Here is an 18,879-nt window from a genome sequence, read left to right on the forward strand (position 1 = left end):
GGACAGAATCTGCCCCCCCACCAGCTGAGCTGGAATGAGGGCCACACCTTCATGCAGACTTGGGGGCTGGCTTTGGTTTCTTAAAAGGCTTGGATTTATTCCAACATGGTTTTCAATTGGAACCAGATTATTTTGGGGGGGGGGGGGGGGGGAGAATTAGCTTTCTGTTCCTTACTCAGTTGAAAAGAACAAAAACGATTAGAAGCTTTAGATTTACCCTTAGATCTTTTATCCTGAGGCAAAAAAAAAAAACTCCCTTCCCCCCCAGTGACAGTTGAATTAATGAATCCAACTGAGAACCAAATAAATCGTTACCTTGGGAAGAAAGATAGTAATCTAGACTTAGATACCATGTCAGCATTCCAATATTTGAGCCACAAAGCTCTCCTAGCTAAAGACATATTTAACATCAATTTTGATATCAAAAATAGCATCACAGATAAAATGATCATCATGTTGAAGCAAGCCAACAATGCTAGATAAATCAGGATCTGTTTCCTGTTGCGCTTAGCTTTCCAACCAAAAAGTTGATGCAGCTGCATCATCAGCCATAGATAAAGCAGGCCTAAGAATATAGCCAGAAAATAAATATGATTCAAGTTTCCTATGTAAAAGGATCCTTAAAAGAAGTTCTATCTTCCATAGGAATAGTAGTACGTTTAGCAAGAGTAAAAATATCCATCAACTTTGGGGATTTTTTCCCAAAACTCCAATCTGCTGGCAAAGGATACAACTTTTTAAACCTAGAAGGAATAAAAGTACCAGGCCCATCTCATTCCTTTGAAATCATATCAGAAATAGCATCAGGAAATTGAAAACACTCTGGAGTAACCACAGGAGGTTTATAAACAGAATTTAAACAATTACTAGTTTTAGTATCAAGATGACTAGATTCCTCAATATCCAAAGTAATCAACACCTCTTAACAAGGAACGTATATACTTCATCTTAAAGAGATAAGTAGATTTGTCAGTGTCAATAACTGAGGTAGGATCTTCTGAATCAGATAGAGCCTCAGGAGGATAATTCAGTATGGTGTAGGTCATTTGAAGATTCATCAACTTTGAGACGTTTTAAAAGACCTTTTACGTTTATTAGAAGGCGTTATAGCAGACAAAGCCATCTGAATCGCATTAGCAATAAAATCTTTTATATTCACAGGGATATCATGTACATTAGATGTGGAAGGAACAACAGGCATTGTACTAGTACTGAAGGATACATTCTCTGCATGTAAAAGCTTATGACAACTGTTACATACTACAGCTGGAGATATAATATCTGCTAACTTACAAAAGATACACTTAGCTTTGGTAGAACTGTTATCAGGCAGCAGGGTTCCAACAGTTGTTTGAGAAAGGATCAGATTGAGACATCTTGCCAATGTAAGAGAAAAAAAAATGCAAACCGCATAGCCCTCTGGGCATAAAAAAAAGGCAAGAGGCATATAGGAAGTGGGGTTTAAATTAAATTTGGCGGCAAGTTTGATGCACGCAAATGCAAAATAAACTTTTGGTGCCAGAAATGACAACTTGCGTCATGGCAGACAACCTTGTGCAAGGGCACCTGGGGTTAACAAAGACGCCGGAAATTACGAATTTGCATCACCGAACGTACCTTTGCGCCAAAAATAATGCAATATCAGCATTTTGCGACCCTGCGAGCCTAATTTTGGCTGTGAAATTTAATGAAAAAAAAAACCAAAAAAAAAAAAAACTATCAATTTGAAGAAAAGACTATACCCCAGGTAAGAACTTCCTAAATAGGTTTCCCAATTTTGAAGGAAATATACATAAACCCGACTCATGGCAAATATAAGTACAATACATATATTTATAACTTTATATTAATGCATAAAGTGCCAAACCATAGCTGAGAGTGTCTTAAGTAATGAAAACATACTTACCAAAAGACACCCATCTACATATAGCAGATAGCCAAACCAGTATTGAAACAGTTATCAGTAGAGGAAATGGAATATGAGAGTATATCGTCGATCTGAAGGGTGGTAGGAGATGAATCTCTACGACCGATAACCGAGAACCTATGAAAAAAAAATTCCTGTAAGGAAAACCATACTCCCTTAACATCCCTCTGACAAACACTGTACTCAAGAGGAATAGAGCTTCAAAATGCTGAGAAGAGCGTATCACAGAAAAAAAATAAAGCACAAATTTACTTCACCACCTCCATAGGGAGGCAAAGTTTGTAAAACTGAATTGTGGGTGTGGCGAGGGGTGTATTTATAGGCATTTTGAGGTTTGGAAAACTTTGCCCCTCCTGGTAGGATTTTATATCCCATATGTCACTAGCTCATGGACTCTTGCCAATTACATGAAAGAATGTTAGCTGCTGCCTGTTAGACTCACCCCATTAAGGTAGAAGATACTAGCTTGTAAATAACCTCACTTTATCCAAGCGAAGCCAAAATGTCTCACCACCCACCATCAGGACATGATACCATATAGATGGAGCTTCCCTTTCTGCCTCAAAGGAAGCCAGGTGTTTATAAGTCACCAAATTACCTGAAACGCTTCTGTCAACAGCTTGACATCCTGCAACATTCTCTTCCTCTTACAGGACAAGGAAACTGAAAATAATCAACTGCCTCCTAAGGATCCCATCAAACCAGATAGACCCTTTACCCTTCAACCTCAGAAATTTGAAAAGGGACTTTTTACAGAGAGATATCTGTTTATATTTAGACCACCTATAGTTACTTCAGCTTATCAAAGGCCAACTCCAATGGTTGTTTTTTTCAGGCTGCATTTAATTCGTATGGCTTTGAGTATTGCCTTTGAGATTATTTTTTAATGTTTTAGTTAAACATGTACTCTTATAATCATTAGGTTTATTCTAGATTAGAGACGCCATCTTGAGACAGGAATTCTAGAAAGGGCAGTCATTACATTCCATAAAAATACCACTGTTGCTACATCTTATGTTATTTCTGTCCTCCAATTCTAACCCTTTATCCGAAGAGATGTTGGATTCTTTATCACCTTACTTCACACTTATACCCTGTTGGATATTTTAATTCTAAGGCTACAAAACACAACATGTTGGTAATACTTTTTTTTATAGAATGTTTCCTATTCAGTTCCTGAAGGAGTAAATATAGATGGTAGATTTCTCATCCTAGTAGTGCTCCCACATAGCTCGTTGACAGCCATTTTAAAGTCCCTTGCTGACAATTTTCTATTCGATGTATGGAGCAGAACACTGCACCATACCCAAAACATGCTACACTTTCCTCTACTTCCCATAAGACATATTTCAAATTGGACTATGTATTATGTATGAATTAGCCTGTCATGCCATTAACAGAATTTTGCTTGAATTTGGACGACTTATACACAAGCCCATAGTTGAAAGTAAAATTGCGCAAACTTTAAAAGGAGTATTCTCAACACAATCTAGCCACACACACTAACATCCAAACGATATGGGTAGCACATAAAGTGGTGGTCAGGGGAGAAATTCTTAAACAAAAAGCTCTACTTAAAGACGTGCAACAAGAATAATCAAACCCTTTTACAAAAATGTAGAACAGATTGATATAATCATAAATGCCAACCTCATAATAAGCAGCTAACTGCTCAATTACACAAAACTAGGTTAGAATTCAACAAGGCAGGAGGGGCAGAGGAAATTGCTTTCTCTTCGGAATTTTTTTTTCAGAAAGTAATATAAGCAGGCTCTCTCCTAGTTAGGGAACTTAAGCAACGTATACTAACTATATACGTAAACTGACCTTGCCATACAATGGGGACACTTTATAGTAAAGGCATAGCAAATATCCTTAAGCTTCTATTATAACCTACACAATCTGCTAGTAAACATTTAACTTTTATGACAGAATAACATTGACAAAACTATCTGCCCAAAAGATTGCTAAATTAACAGAACCCATCGATAAAGGAATTCTTAGTAGCAATTCATTATATACCTCTCACATTTCATAGTCAATTTAAAAGAGCATAAATACATATTGTGTGTATGGTAGCGATTTGTAGCAGTGTTACTAAAACAAGGAGTTCTAATGTGCTTTTTGGCTGTACCCATGCACCATTTGACAAATTAGTACCTAGGTAACATACCTGATTCTCTTTTGCCGAGGACTCTAAGAAGGCGGCATTCCATGAATCTGCTAAAGCTTTTCCTTCTTCAAAGCTGATCACTCTAATTTTAAAATGAAAATACATAAATCTTATGTACAAGGGTATGAAAATCAGTCATTCTGAATCTTTAAATGTGTCAATCCAAAAAGGATTGATACATAAATAAAACACCCCACACATGAAAATTCCATTTCTTCCATTTAAAAAGCACAGCTACTTCCAGAGCTTTCCATTACCTTCCAAATGTGCTCTCCTGTGAATTATTTTATAAGGGGCTGCACTTGGAGGGCAGTGGTGCTTTAAGTTTATAAACTAGACTTTTCATTGGTTAGAAAAAACACTTTTTACTACTATACATGCAGTTAAAGGGACAGTCTACTTTATTTTAAATCGTTTAAAAAGAGATTATGGCTTTACTACACATTCCCCAGCTTTGCACAACCAACATTGCTATTTTAATATCGTTCATAATCTCTAAATATCTGCCTGTTTTTAACCCCTGCAGGTTGCTACTTATCTCAGCATTTTATTAGCTTTTCACTGCCAGACAGTACTAGTTCATGTGTCCGATAATGTTTTGCTAACTCCAGTGGAGTTTTGCATTTTAGCCAATTAGTTCTGGTTTATGGCATCTTTGTAAAAAGCACTAAGATAAGGAGGCAGTCTGCAGAGGCTTAGAAACAAGGCAATCAGAGGTAAGAAGTATATTAATATAACCGTGCTGGTTATGCAAAACTGGGGAATGGGTAGTAAAGGGATTATCTATTTAATTAACCCTTTCAGTGCCAACGATGGTTCTGAGCCGTCGCAAAGTTTTCCACTCAGGTGCTAATAACGGCTCAGAGCCATCGCTAGCACTCTCCCACCTTAAGGGAGATCTGGTGGCTCCTACCCCGGGAATCGGGCTTGTATAGCGGCAGGCATCGTCTGGGCTTCACGTTATGCGCGGTGACGTCACGCGCAATAACGTGACGACAACATCACCACTCAACTATTTAAAAATAACGTTAATTGGAAAAAGGGGGCATGCTGCTTAGAAGTCTGTATCTACAGACCCAAGACCCACCGTTGGAAAGGTAATCGCCTAACCTTTCCAACAGTGTAAGTCTTGGGATCTTTAAAAAAAAAAAAAAAAAAAAAAAAAAACACGTTAAACAGCTTAGCACCCAGGTGGAGAGTAGACTGTCCTTTTAAATAAAAACATATGCAGACTGACTACTAAAGCTTAAAAAGGGACATTACATGCTAAATAAATTGCTTGAATGATGAAATCAGAGCAAGTAAGTCAGAACTTGTACATATATTTTTAATAAATTATGTTAGTGGATTTTTAAATATGTTCATGGTTGAAAACACCCCCAATATTTAAACTAAGAACAAGGCTTAAAAAAAGACAAGATAATGCAGGACAAAACAACCACTAAAGTCAAAACTAAAGTTTCATGATTCAGATTTAGCGCACACAGCTGATGGCTGTCACATGATGCAGTGGAAAAAAAACCCAACACAACTCAAGTGTCGGGGGGGGGGGGGGGGAGAAGGAATAAATCTACTCATGTGAAATTCAGACTAAATACTTTTGCATGGTCTTATATTCTACTGTATTTAGTTGTCCTTCAATGCTTGATAAAATGGAGGGTCCTGAATTTGAGGAATATGACCCCAGCAGCAGTTTATTATTGGCTCATATCTGGTGGAACAAAGCATGTGAGTAGATATAAAAGAGGCCTCATGGTTCAGACTGCGTCTATTTTATGTGTCTCATATTTACAATAATGTTACTTAAATTTGTTTTTATTTATTGCAAGATCTTTGGAGATCTGTTAAGTTTAAACTCATTACTTGCATTTTTTAAAGATAATGTTAAAATGGTTATGTTTGTCTCTAGGCTGTAGTCAATAAAGACCTTAAATACTATTGTTTAAATTTTGCGTGTCATGAAGGACAAGCAGATTGGGCTACAACTTTTGTGCCTTTGACAAGTAGATTTAAATAATAAAGAAGGAAAAAAAAAGTTCCACACCCTTGGCTGAAGCCAATTGGGAAAAGATATGCAATATAAAGTTAGCCTTGAGAAGTCAACAGGGTGCATTTCTAGCTCTGAATTAGAGAATCTACAATTTTAAGAGTTTAAATTACATGAAAAATAGGCAAAAATAAATGAAAGCATACCACAAATTTGTACTATGCATTAAACATATTCTACTAACCCCAGACTCCGTTTGGACGTTCCATGCTGTCCTAAGAGCCCTGGGCTTTAGGATAGCATGGAACATCCTAACTTTGGCGGCATCCTGTTCAACCCCTCCTTGAAGCAACTCTGGTGAATCAGACTGGGGGATGTGCCTAGCAACGCAGGCAGTCCCCTAGGAGCCAATCAGCACTACTTAGAGCCATGAGATAGCAAAGATGTTCATGTGACTTCCTTTACTGCCCAATGTTTATGTTCTAAATTTGGACTGATGCTTGTCCTGAAGGGGTTAAATCAAGGTGTTTACTGTCCCATTAAATGGCCATAACAATAAATAAAAAAAGGGAATATTTCAAACAACTATTTTTATTAAAAAGCTGATGCTCCTGTGCTGAATAAACTTTATTTTGCGCCCCCTATCCTGTAATTTATCTTTGATGATGTACCCTGTAAGTCCTGGTCATTAAAGTGATGGTAAATTCTGACATTTCTAAAGGTCTTATCCTAACTAGCATATTGATATTCTCTCAATATTCATCAGCACACTAAATTATTTCACTTTTATTACCGCTCCGTTACCGGATTGAATCTATCCTCTCTAAGATCTTGGAAGATCCTTCTTTGAGTGGCATCTCTTCTAGATAATCACAGCTTCACCATGTGCCCCATGAAAACGTCTATCTGCACGCTCCCGTGCTCGGAACACCGACATGTTATTGAAATGTGCATGCGCTGCAACTTACACATTTTCCGCAATATAATAAGGGAATGATCGACTGTTTGCTTTAAACAGATGCACTGTTTACTGTTAGCGAAGCAGCCAATTCACTTATTATATTGCTCAAATAGCGCAAGTTGTAGCGTATACGCATTTCAATAACATGTCAGCGTTGTGCAGATACTTTTTCATGGGGCGCATGGTGAGGCTGTGATTGGCAAGAACAGATGCCACTCACAAGAAGGATCATCAAAAATCTTAGAGAGGCTGGTTTCAATACGGTAACAGAGCGGTAATAAAAGTGAAATAATTCAGTGTGCTGATGAATTGATTGTCAGAATTTACCCATCACTTTAAGGGTTTTTCCTGGACATAGTGTCACCGCGAGCAGCAGGATCGTGCCATTATGACTTCCCTCAAGCATCCTGGAATAGTGCGGTCTCGCTGCCAGTGCTATCAAAAACAATCCCCGTTCAAAGACCAGCGATAAAGGGTTAAAAATGGTTTCCACTTCCCTTGAGATGATATAAAGTAATGGACAGCATCATGTTGATGCCTAAGTTTCCCTTATAACCACTTCTGAGTAAATTAGGGACAGCTACTGTGTGCAAATAATGTCTGCATAGGAGAGAGACTTAAATCTGTAAAAGTTACTTTAATCTTTAATTTTAATAAATCATATCTAGCATCTAATATTCACAGACCGTTTAACTGCTGTATTTTCATACAACAAGAGCTACTTTAAAAACATAATTTATGCTTACCTGATAAATTTATTTCTCTTGTGGTGTATCCAGTCCACGGATCATCCATTACTTGTGGAATATTCTCATTCCCAACAGGAAGTTGCAAGAGGACACCCACAGCAGAGCTGTCTATATAGCTCCTCCCCTAACTGCCATATCCAGTCATTCGACCGAAAACAGAGAAAGGAGAAACCATAGGGTGCAGTGGTGACTGTAGTTTAAAATTAAAAAATACCTGCCTTAAAATGACAGGGCGGGCAGTGGACTGATACACCACAAGAGAAATAAATTTATCAGGCAAGCATAAATTATGTTTTCTCTTGTAAGGTGTATCCAGTCCACGGATCATCCATTACTTGTGGGATACCAATACCAAAGCTAAAGTACACGGATGAAGGGAGGGACAAGGCAGGCACTTAAACGGAAAGTACCACTGCCTGTAAAGCCTTTCTCCCAAAAATAGCCTCCGAAGAAGCAAAAGTATAAAATTTGTAGAATTTTGACAAGAAAAATGAAGCGAAGACCAAGTCGCCGCCTTGCAAATCTGTTCAACAGAAGCCTCATTTTTAAAGGCCCACGTGGAAGCCACAGCTCTAGTAGAATGAGCTGTAATCCTTTCTGGAGGCTGCTGGCCAGCAGTCTCATAGGCTAAGCGGATTATGCTTCTTAGCCAAAAAAAGAGGTTGCCGAAGCCTTTTGACCTCTCCTATGTCCAGAGTAGACAACAAACAAAGCAGATGTTTGACAAAAAATCCTTCGTAGCTTGTAAATAGAATTTTAAAGCACGGACCACATCAAGATTGTGTAATAGACGTTCCTTCTTTGAAGAAAGATTAGGACATAGTGAAGGAACAACAATCTCCTGATTGATATTATTAGATACCACCTTAAGTAAAAAACCCAGGTTTGGTACGCAGAACTACCTTATCTGCATGGAAGATCAGATAAGGAGAATCACATTGTAAGGCAGATAACTCGGAAACTCTACGAGCCGAGGAAATAGCTACCAAAAAAAGAACTTTAAGAACCAAATTTAAGCTCCAAGGTGGAGCAACAGGATTAAACACAGGCTTGATTCTAACTAAAGCCTGACAAAATGCCTGAACGTCTGGGACATCCGCCAGACGCTTGTGCAAAAGGATAGCGCAGAAATCTGTCCCTTTAAGGAACTAGCTGACAATTCTTTCTCCAATCCTTCTTGGAGAAAAGATAATATCCTGGGAATCCTGACCTTACTCCATGAGTAGCCCTTGGATTCACACCAATAAAAATATTTACACCATATCTTATGATAGATTTTCCTGGTGACAGGCTTTTGTGCCTGAATTAAGGTATCAATGATTGACTCAGAGAAACCACGCTTTGATAAAATCAAGTGTTCAATCTCCAGGCAGTCAGCCTCAGAGAAATTAGATTTGGATGGTTGAAAGAACCCTGAAGTAGAAGGTCCTGTCTCAGCGGCAAAGTCCATGGTGGAAAATATGACATGTCCACCAGATCTGCATACCAAGTCCTGCGTGGCCACGCAGGCGCTATCAAGATCACCGATGCTCTCTCCTGCTTGATTTTGGCAATCAGACGAGGGAGCAGAGGAAACGGTGGAAACACATAAGCCAGGTTGAAGGACCAAGGCGCTGCTAGAGCATCTATCAGTGTTGCCTTGGGGTCCCTGGACCTGGATCCGTAACAAGGAAGCATGGCGTTCTGGCGAGACGTCATGAGATCCAGTTCTGGTTTGCCCCAACGATGAACCAATTGTGCAAACACCTCCGGATGGAGTTTCCACTCCCCCGGATGCATAGTCTGTCGACTTAGAAAATCCGCCTCCCAGTTCTCTACACCTGGGATATGGATAGCTGATAGGTGGCAAGAGTGAATCTCTGCCCAGCGAAATATCTTTGTGACTTCTAACATCGCTAGGGAACTCCTTGTTCCCCCTTGATGGTTGATGTAAGCCACAGTCGTGATGTTGTCCGACTGAAATCTGATGAACCTCATTGTCGCTAGCTGAGGCCAAGCCTGAAGAGCATTGAATATCGCTCTTAGTTCCAGAATGTTTATTGGAAGGAGTGACTCCTCCTGAGTCCACGATCCCTGAGCCTTCAGGGAGTTCCAGACTGTACCCCAACCTAGAAGGCTGGCATCTGTTGATAAAATTGTCCAGTCTGGCCTGCCGAAGGTCATACCTTTGGACAGATGGACCCAAAATAGCCACCAGAGAAGAGAATCCCTGGTCTCTTGATCCAGATTAGTAGAGGGGACAAATCTGTGTAATCCCCATTCCACTGACTGAGCATGCAGAGTTGCAGCGGTCTGAGATGTAGGCGTGCAAACGGCACTATGTCCATCGCCGCTACCATTAAGCCGATTACTTCCATGCACTGAGCCACTGAACGGCGAGGAATGGAATAAAGAACACGGCAGGAATTTAGAAGTTTTGATAACCTGGACTCTGTCAGGTAAATTTTCATTTCTACAGAATCTATCAGAGTCCCTAGGAAGGAAACTCTTGTGAGGGGGAATAGAGAACTCTTTTCCTCGTTCACCTTCCACCCATGCGACCTCAGAAATGCCAACACTATGTCTGTATGAGACTTGGCAATTTGGAAGTTTGACGCCTGAATCAGGATGTCATCTAAATAAGGGGACACTGCTATGCCCCGCGGCCTTAAGCGACCCCAGAACCTTTGTAAAAATTCTTGGGGCTGTAGCTAACCCAAAGGGAAGAGCTACAAACTGGTAATGCCTGTCTAGGAAGGCAAACCTGAGAAACCGATGATCTTTGTGTATCTGAATGTGAAGATAAGCACCCTTTAAATCCACTGTAGTCCTGTATTGACCCTCCTGGATCATAGGTAGGATGGTACGAATAGTCTCCATCTTGAATGATGGAACTCTGAGGAATTTGTTTAAGATCTTAAGATCCAAAATTGGTCTGAAGGTTCCCTCTTTTTAGGGAACTACAAACAGATTTGAGTAAAATCCCTGTCCCTCCTTTGGAACTGGATGGATCACTCCCATAACTAGGAGGTCTTGTACACAGTGTAAGAATGCCTCTCTCTTTATCTGGTTTGCAGATAATTGTGAAAGGTGAAATCTCCCTTTTGGGGGGGGGGGGGGGAAGCCTTGAAGTCCAGAAGATATCCCTGGGATAAGCTTGTCAAGTATGTCATCCAATGGAGTCGCTACCTGTAAAGCCTCTTCCAGAGACTCAAACCAGAACGCTGCAGCAGCAGTGACAGGAGCAATGCATTCAAGGGGCTGTAGGATAAAACCTTGTTGAATAAACATTTTCTTAAGGTAACCTAACTTTTTATCCATTGGATCTAAGAAAGCACAACTGTCTTCGACAGGGATAGTAGTACGCTTTGCTAGAGTAGAAACTGCTCCCTCCACCTTAGGAACTGTCTGCCATAAGTCCCGTGTGGTGGCGTCTATTGGAAACATTTTTCTAAAAATAGGAGGGGGAGAGAACGGCACACCTGGTCTATCCCATTCCTTAGTAATAATTTCTGTAAACCTTTTAGGTATTGGATAAACATCCATGCACACCGGCACTGCATAGTATTTATCCAGTCTACACAATTTCTCTGGCACTGCAATTGTATCAGTCATTCAGAGCAGCTAAAACCTCCCTGAGTAACACGCGGAGTTGTTCAAGCTTAAATTTATATGTAGAGATATCAGAATCAGGTTGCATCATCTTCCCTGAGTCAGAAACATCACCCACAGAAAGAAGCTCTCCTTCAGCTTCTGCATATTGTGAGGCAGTATCAGACATAGCTCTTAAAGCGTCAGTATGCTCTGTATTTCGTCTAACTCCAGAGCTATCTCGCTTTCCTCTAAATTCAGGTAGTCTGGCTAATACCGCTGACAGTGTATTATCCATGACTGCCGCCATGTCTTGTAAAGTAAACGCTATGGGCGCCCTAGATGTACTTGGCGCCATTTGAGCGTGAGTCCCTTGAGCGGGAGTCAAAGGATCTGACACGTGGGGAGAGTTAGTCGGCATAACTTCCCCCTCGTCAGATTCCTCTGGTGATAAAATTTTTAAAGACAGAATATGATCTTTATTGCTTAAAGTGAAATCAGTACATTTGGTACACATTCTAAGAGGGGGTTCCACCATGGCTTTTAAACATAATGAACAAGGAGTTTCCTCTATGTCAGACATGTTTGTACAGACTAGCAATGAGACTAGCAAGCTTGGAAAACACTTTAAATCAAGTTAACAAGCAAATATAAGAAGCGGTACTGTGCCTTTAAGAGAAACAAATTGTCAGAATTTGAAAAACAGTGAAAAAGGCATAAATCAAACGAAATTTTTACAGTGTGTATAGTAAGCTAACAGAGCATTGCACCCACTTGCAAATGGATGATTAACCCCTTAGTTCAAAAAAACGGATAAAAAAAACGATACTTTTTTTAACAGACACACCTACTGCCACAGCCTTGCTGTGGGCCTACCTTCCCCAACAAACGATTTTGGAAAGCCTAAGAGCCCTTTAGAGATGTCCTATAGCATTCAGGGGACTCCTGGAGGAAGCTGGATGTCAGTCTGTAAAAGTTACTGCGCAAAAAAGCGCTATATTAGGCCCCTCCAACTCATAGTAACACAGTGGAAAGCCTCAGGAAACTGTTTCTAGGCAAATTTAAGCCAGCCATGTGGAAAAAAACTAGGCCCCAATAAAGTTTTATCACCAAAGTATATATAAAAACATTTAAACATGCCAGCAAACGTTTTATATTGTAAATATAAAACAGAATTTATGCTTACCTGATAAATTACTTTCTCCAACGGTGTGTCCGGTCCACGGCGTCATCCTTACTTGTGGGATATTCTCTTCCCCAACAGGAAATGGCAAAGAGTCCCAGCAAAGCTGGTCACATGATCCCTCCTAGGCTCCGCCCACCCCAGTCATTCGACCGACGGACAGGAGGAAATATATATAGGAGAAACCATATGATACCGTGGTGACTGTAGTTAGAGAAAATAATTCATCAGACCTGATTAAAAAACCAGGGCGGGCCGTGGACCAGACACACCGTTGGAGAAAGTAATTTATCAGGTAAGCATAAATTCTGTTTTCTCCAACATTGGTGTGTCCGGTCCACGGCGTCATCCTTACTTGTGGGAACCAATACCAAAGCTTTAGGACACGGATGAAGGGAGGGAGCAAATCAGGTTACCTAAACGGAAGGCACCACAGCTTGCAAAACCTCTCTCCCAAAAAAAGCCTCCGAAGAAGCAAAAAGTATCAAATTTGGAAAATTTGGCAAAAGTGTGCAGTGAAGACCAAGTCGCTGCCTTACATATCTGGTCAACAGAAGCCTCGTTCTTGAAGGCCCATGTGGAAGCCACAGCCCTAGTGGAGTGAGCTGTGATTCTTTCAGGAGGCTGCCGTCCGGCAGTCTCATAAGCCAAACGGATAATGCTTTTAAGCCAAAAGGAAAGAGAGGTAGAAGTCGCTTTTTGACCTCTCCTTTTACCAGAATAAACAACAAACAAGGAAGATGTTTGCCTGAAATCTTTAGTAGCCTCTAAATAGAACTTTAGAGCACGGACAACGTCCAAATTGTGTAACAAACGTTCCTTCTTTGAAACTGGATTCGGACACAAAGAAGGTACAACTATCTCCTGGTTAATATTTTTGTTAGAAACAACTTTAGGAAGAAAACCAGGCTTAGGTACGCAAAACCACCTTATCTGCATGGAACACCAGATAAGGAGGAGAACACTGCAGAGCAGATAATTCTGAAACTCTTCTAGCAGAAGAAATTGCAACCAAAAACAAAACTTTCCAAGATAGTAACTTAATATCTACAGAATGTAAGGGTTCAAACGGAACCCCTTGAAGAACTGAAAGAACTAGATTTAGACTCCAGGGAGGAGTCAAAGGTCTGTAAACAGGCTTGATCCTAACCAGAGCCTGAACAAATGCTTGAACATCTGGCACAGCTGCCAGTCTTCTGTGTAGTAAGACAGATAAAGCAGAGATCTGTCCCTTTAGAGAACTTGCAGATAAACCTTTCTCCAAACCTTCTTGAAGAAAGGAGAGAATCTTAGGAATTTTTATCTTATTCCATGGGAATCCTTTGGATTCACACCAACAGATATTTTTTCCATATTTTATGGTAAATTTTTCTAGTTACAGGTTTTCTGGCCTGAACCAGAGTATCTATCACCGAATCTGAAAAACTCTTAACCATCTTCGTGGAGATGTTGCCTGTGCAACGGCAAAGAGAATGACTGGGGTGGGCGGAGCCTAGGAGGGATCATCTGCCATTTCCTGTTGGGGAAGAGAATATCCCACAAGGATGACGCCGTGGACCGGACACACCAATGTTGGAGAAAAGAGTATTACCTCAGAAAGTAAGCATGATACCAGTCTCTATTAAATCACTGTATTCAGGCTTACCTTACATAAATTTGGTATCAGCAGCATTTTCTAGCATTCACATCTTCTAGAAAAATCTTAACTGCACATACCTCATAGCAGGATAACCTGCACGCCATTCCACTGCTGAAGTTCTCTCTTCAGTCATGTGTGAGAACAGCAATGGATCTTAGTTACAACCTGCTAAGATCATATAAATAACAGACAGATTCTTCTTTTTTTCTGCCTGGAACAAAATAGTACAACTCCGGTACCATTTAAAAATAATAAACTTTTGATTGAAGCAAAATAACAGCTACATTTCACCACTTCTCTCTTACTACCTCCATGTTTGTTTAGAGTTGCAAGAGAATGGCTGAATGGCAGTTAGGGGAGGAGCTATATAGATCGCTCTGCTGTGGGTGTCCTCTTGCAACTTTATGTTGGGAATGAGAATATCCCACAAGTAATGGATGATCTGTGGACTGGATGCATCTTACAAGAGAAACAGACAAATGTTTATAGCAGTGTTTAAAATAAATTTAGATCCCAAGTGATATATAGGGTGAATATTTTATTTGGCCTTAATTTGTTTAATCCCTTCAGGTTAGTTTAAACACAAAAAAAACCACAATAATATGAGTGTGGGATTGCTAAAATAACGATTCTCACAAAATAGATAATTTAAGTTTGCTTTTTTTGATGTCACAGGATACATAAGCATTAAAGGGACACTGAACCCAAATGTTGTCTTTCGTGATTCAGATAGAGCATGCAATTATAAGCAACTTTCTAATTTACTCCTATTAATTTTTATTTATTCTCTTGCTATCTTTATTTGAAAAAGAAGGCATCTAAGCTAAGGAGCCAGACAATGTTTGGTTTAGAACTCTGGACAGCATTTGATTATTGGTGGGTGAATTTATCCACCAATCAGCAAAAACAACCCAGGCTGTTCACCAAAAATGGTCCGGCATCTAAACTTACATTATTGCTTTTCAAATAAAGATAGCAAGAGAATGAAGAAAATTTGATAATAGGAGTAAATTAGAAAGTTGCTTAAAATTGCATGCTCTATCTGAACCACAAAAGAAAAAAATTGGGTTCAGTGTCCCTTTAACTATAATTGTCAAATTAAAAAATATGTAATGAATGGGTCACAAACCTTTCCATGTGCAAGTCTTTCTTGTTTCCAACTAACATGATGGGAACCCTGTTAAGAAACAAAAAGGGGGAAGGGGGACAAATTAAACAAACAAAAAAAGCAAAAAAAACTATATTATGTACACACAATTACAGAACTTACTGAACTTTTCCCACCATATCCAACAACTTTTCATGAATAACTTTGATCACTTCAAAGCTGCAATTATAATAAAAAAAAAAAAAAAAAAAAAAAAAGTGTTTAGTACAAATCAGACATTTAAAAGGGGAAGGAAAATCAAAAACTAAAAACTTATGGTTCAATTACAAAATGTAATGTTAAAAACAATGTCACAATTTACTTCTATTAGCAAATTTGATTTGTTCTATTTATATCCTTTATTAGAGAATATCTAGATAGCCAATGCCATCTGATTGGTGGCTGTACACATGCCTCATCATTGGCTCACCAGGTAAGTTTAGCTAGCTAGTTTCAGGAGGGAAATGCAAATATCACTTCCCTGAAGACAGCATTAGTTTATAAAAAAAAAAAAAAAAAAAAAAAAAAATGTGACCCCAAAGAGTGTGCATAGAGCAGCGGAAAGCCTAAACCAAGCCGTGCTCCCAATGATAAATCTGGTCCTGTCTGCAACAACATTTCTTAAATTAAAAAGGGCATAGACTAAAGTTCTCTTTAAAGTATTCTCAATTATTCATTTAACCTCTTGGGGTATATTTATTTATTAATTTCAAACAGCTTTTGTCCTATGAAAAAGTAGTTTCTGCCACCTGCACTACAAGTAATTGTTTACAGACTTGCAAGTTATTTTGTATAATGCTAGAGAGAACCAGAATAATGGAGCAAATGCCATAAACAACATTTTTTCAAAACGTGTACTGACAAATAGATAATTTAGAAGTGAGGAAAAATAAAAAAACTAATTCCAAGAAGTCTAATAAGAGATGGCCACATTACTCTAAAACAAAATCTTGCAGAGCAAGCACAACATAAGAATATATATATTTTTATTTAATTACCTTTTGGTTGAAGTGACTGAATATACAAGTATGTACCCATTAATATCTATAGAGTAAGTCTGAGGGAATATTGAAAATTCATCCTAGAATGTAGGAGAGAAAAAAAAAAACGTGATCAAAATTCATAAGTGATTTAACAATGTCAACATAGCTCATTCAAATGTTACCTTGTAATACAACATATGAGACAATGTGAAAGTAAAAAGCACTAAAGGCTGGAAATCCACAACAATCCCTCCTTATACATCGTTTGATTTAAAGAGATTTTCCCCCACTGTACATAGTATTTGTTGACCCCATTAATCAAATTACCCTTTCTATAAGAAGAGTTTCTGCAAAATACCCCTTACCTAATACCATAAAACATGAGATCATAACCCCTTGTCCTGGTGTTTTGTGAAAACTGGTTTTAGCCTTAGTTTTATTAAAGGGATACTAAACCCAAATGTTCTCATGAATCAGAGCATGCAATTTTAAGCAACTTTCTAGTTTACTCCTAGTATTCATTTTTCTTCGTTCTCTTGGTATCTTATTTGAAAAAAGCAGGAATGTAAGCTTAAGAGACTGCCCATTTTTGGTTCAGCACCTGGGTAGTGCTTGCCGATCGGTGTCTAAATGCAGCCACCAATTAGCAAACGCTACCTAGGCGCTGAACCAAAAATGGTCCGGCTCCTAGCCTTACATTCCTGCTTTTTCAAATAAAGATAGCAAGAGAATGAAGAAAAATAGTAAGAGTAAATTAGAAAGTTGCTTAAAAACATAATTTATGCTTACCTGATAAATTTATTTCTCTTGTAGTGTATCCAGTCCACGGATCATCCATTACTTATGGGATATTCTCCTTCCCAACAGGAAGTTGCAAGAGGATCACCCACAGCAGAGCTGCTATATAGCTCCTCCCCTAACTGTCATATCCAGTCATTCGACCGAAAACAAACAGAGAAAGGAGAAACCATAGGGTGCAGTGGTGACTGTAGTTTAATTAAAATTTAGACCTGCCTTAAAAGGACAGGGTGGGCCGTGGACTGGATACACTACAAGAGAAATAAATTTATCAGGTAAGCATAAATTATGTTTTCTCTTGTTAAGTGTATCCAGTCCACTGATCATCCATTACTTAGGAACGGTGTAAAAGCCGGAACGGAACGAAACAGGCCGGAACAGGCCTTTTATGAAGGAAATTTATTTAAAATATAATGGGATGTATTAGAGACTCTTGAGTACAATTTTAGGAACAAGAATATTTGTGATATAATTAACCCTTTAACTACCAAAATAGTGTCCGGAACCAAACATAACAGCCCGGAACAGCACCTTCCCAGAAAACCAGATACACCAAATTCACAAGTCACATGTGACTAAATGTAATAAGTGTAATCAGCCACAAACCATCCACAGAAACCACGTTCCAATACCCGTTCCGGCCTGTAAAGCGCTTTTTCATGAAAAGTGACGGAACAGCACCTTACCAGCAAACCAGATACACCAAATTCACCAGTTACACATAACTAAATGTTATAAGTGTAATCGGCCACAAACCATCCACAGAAACATTATATCTGTTCCGGCCTTTAATAAACTTTTTTATAAAAAGTGACGGAACGGCAACTTCCCAGCAAAATATACAGACCAAATTCACCAGCCACACATAACTAGATGTTGCAACGTGGTTTCTGTGGATGGTTTGTGGTTGATTACACCTATCACATCTAGTCATGTGTGACTGGTGATTTTGGTGTATCTGGTTTGCTGGTAAGGTGCCGTTCCGTCACTTTTCATGAAAAAGCGTTTTACAAGCCGGAACGGGTATTGGAACGTGGTTTCTGTGGATGGTTTGTGGTTGATTACACTTATCACATATAGTTATGTGTGGCTGGTGAATTTGGTCTGTATATTTTGCTGGGAAGGTGCCGTTCCGTCACTTTTTATAAAAAAAAAGTGTATTAAAGGCCGGAACAGATATAATGTGGTTTCTGTGGATGGTTTGTGGCCGATTACACTTATAACATTTAGTCATGTGTGACTGGTGAATTTGGTGTATCTGGTTTGCTGGTAAGGTGCTGTTCCGGGCTGTTATGTTTGGTTCCGGACACTATTTTGGTAGTTAAAGGGTTAATTAATTATTATATCACAAATCTTCTTGTTCCTAAAATTGTTCTCAAGAGTCTAACACATCCCATTATATTTTAAATCAATTTCCTACATAAAAGGCCTGTTCCGTTCCGGCTTTTACACCGTTCCCATAACTTATGGGATACCAATACCAAAGCTAAAGTACACGGATGATGGGAGGGACAAGGCAGGATTAAGCGGAAGGAACCACTGCCTGAAGAACCTGTCTCCCAAAAACAGCCTCCGAAGAAGCAAAAGTATCAAATTTGTAAAATTTGTAAAAAGTGTGAAGCGAAGACCAAGTCGCGGCCTTGCAAATCTGTTCAGAGGCCTCATTTTTAGAGGCCTCATTTTTAAAGGCCCATTTTTAAAGGCCCTTCTAGTAGAATGAGCTGTAATCCTTTCAGGGGGCTGCTGTCCAGCAGTCTCATAG

General features: G+C 39.2%; 1 protein-coding gene across 1 annotated transcript in view; it reads right to left on the reverse strand.

The window, feature by feature from the left end:
• The window catches only part of RHEB (Ras homolog, mTORC1 binding), a 97,661-nt gene that overhangs the window by 24,364 nt on the left and 54,418 nt on the right, over positions 1 to 18,879 (reverse strand). The window contains exons 4-7 of the mRNA XM_053713797.1: positions 16,335 to 16,417; positions 15,460 to 15,516; positions 15,319 to 15,366; positions 4,101 to 4,182 (exon numbers count right to left, since the gene is read on the reverse strand). Of these exons, the coding sequence (XP_053569772.1) occupies positions 4,101 to 4,182; positions 15,319 to 15,366; positions 15,460 to 15,516; positions 16,335 to 16,417 (270 nt within the window). The remainder of the gene's footprint in view (positions 1 to 4,100; positions 4,183 to 15,318; positions 15,367 to 15,459; positions 15,517 to 16,334; positions 16,418 to 18,879) is intronic.

The sequence above is a fragment of the Bombina bombina genome, chromosome 5 (assembly GCF_027579735.1).
Source record: "Bombina bombina isolate aBomBom1 chromosome 5, aBomBom1.pri, whole genome shotgun sequence".
NCBI lineage: Eukaryota > Metazoa > Chordata > Amphibia > Anura > Bombinatoridae > Bombina > Bombina bombina.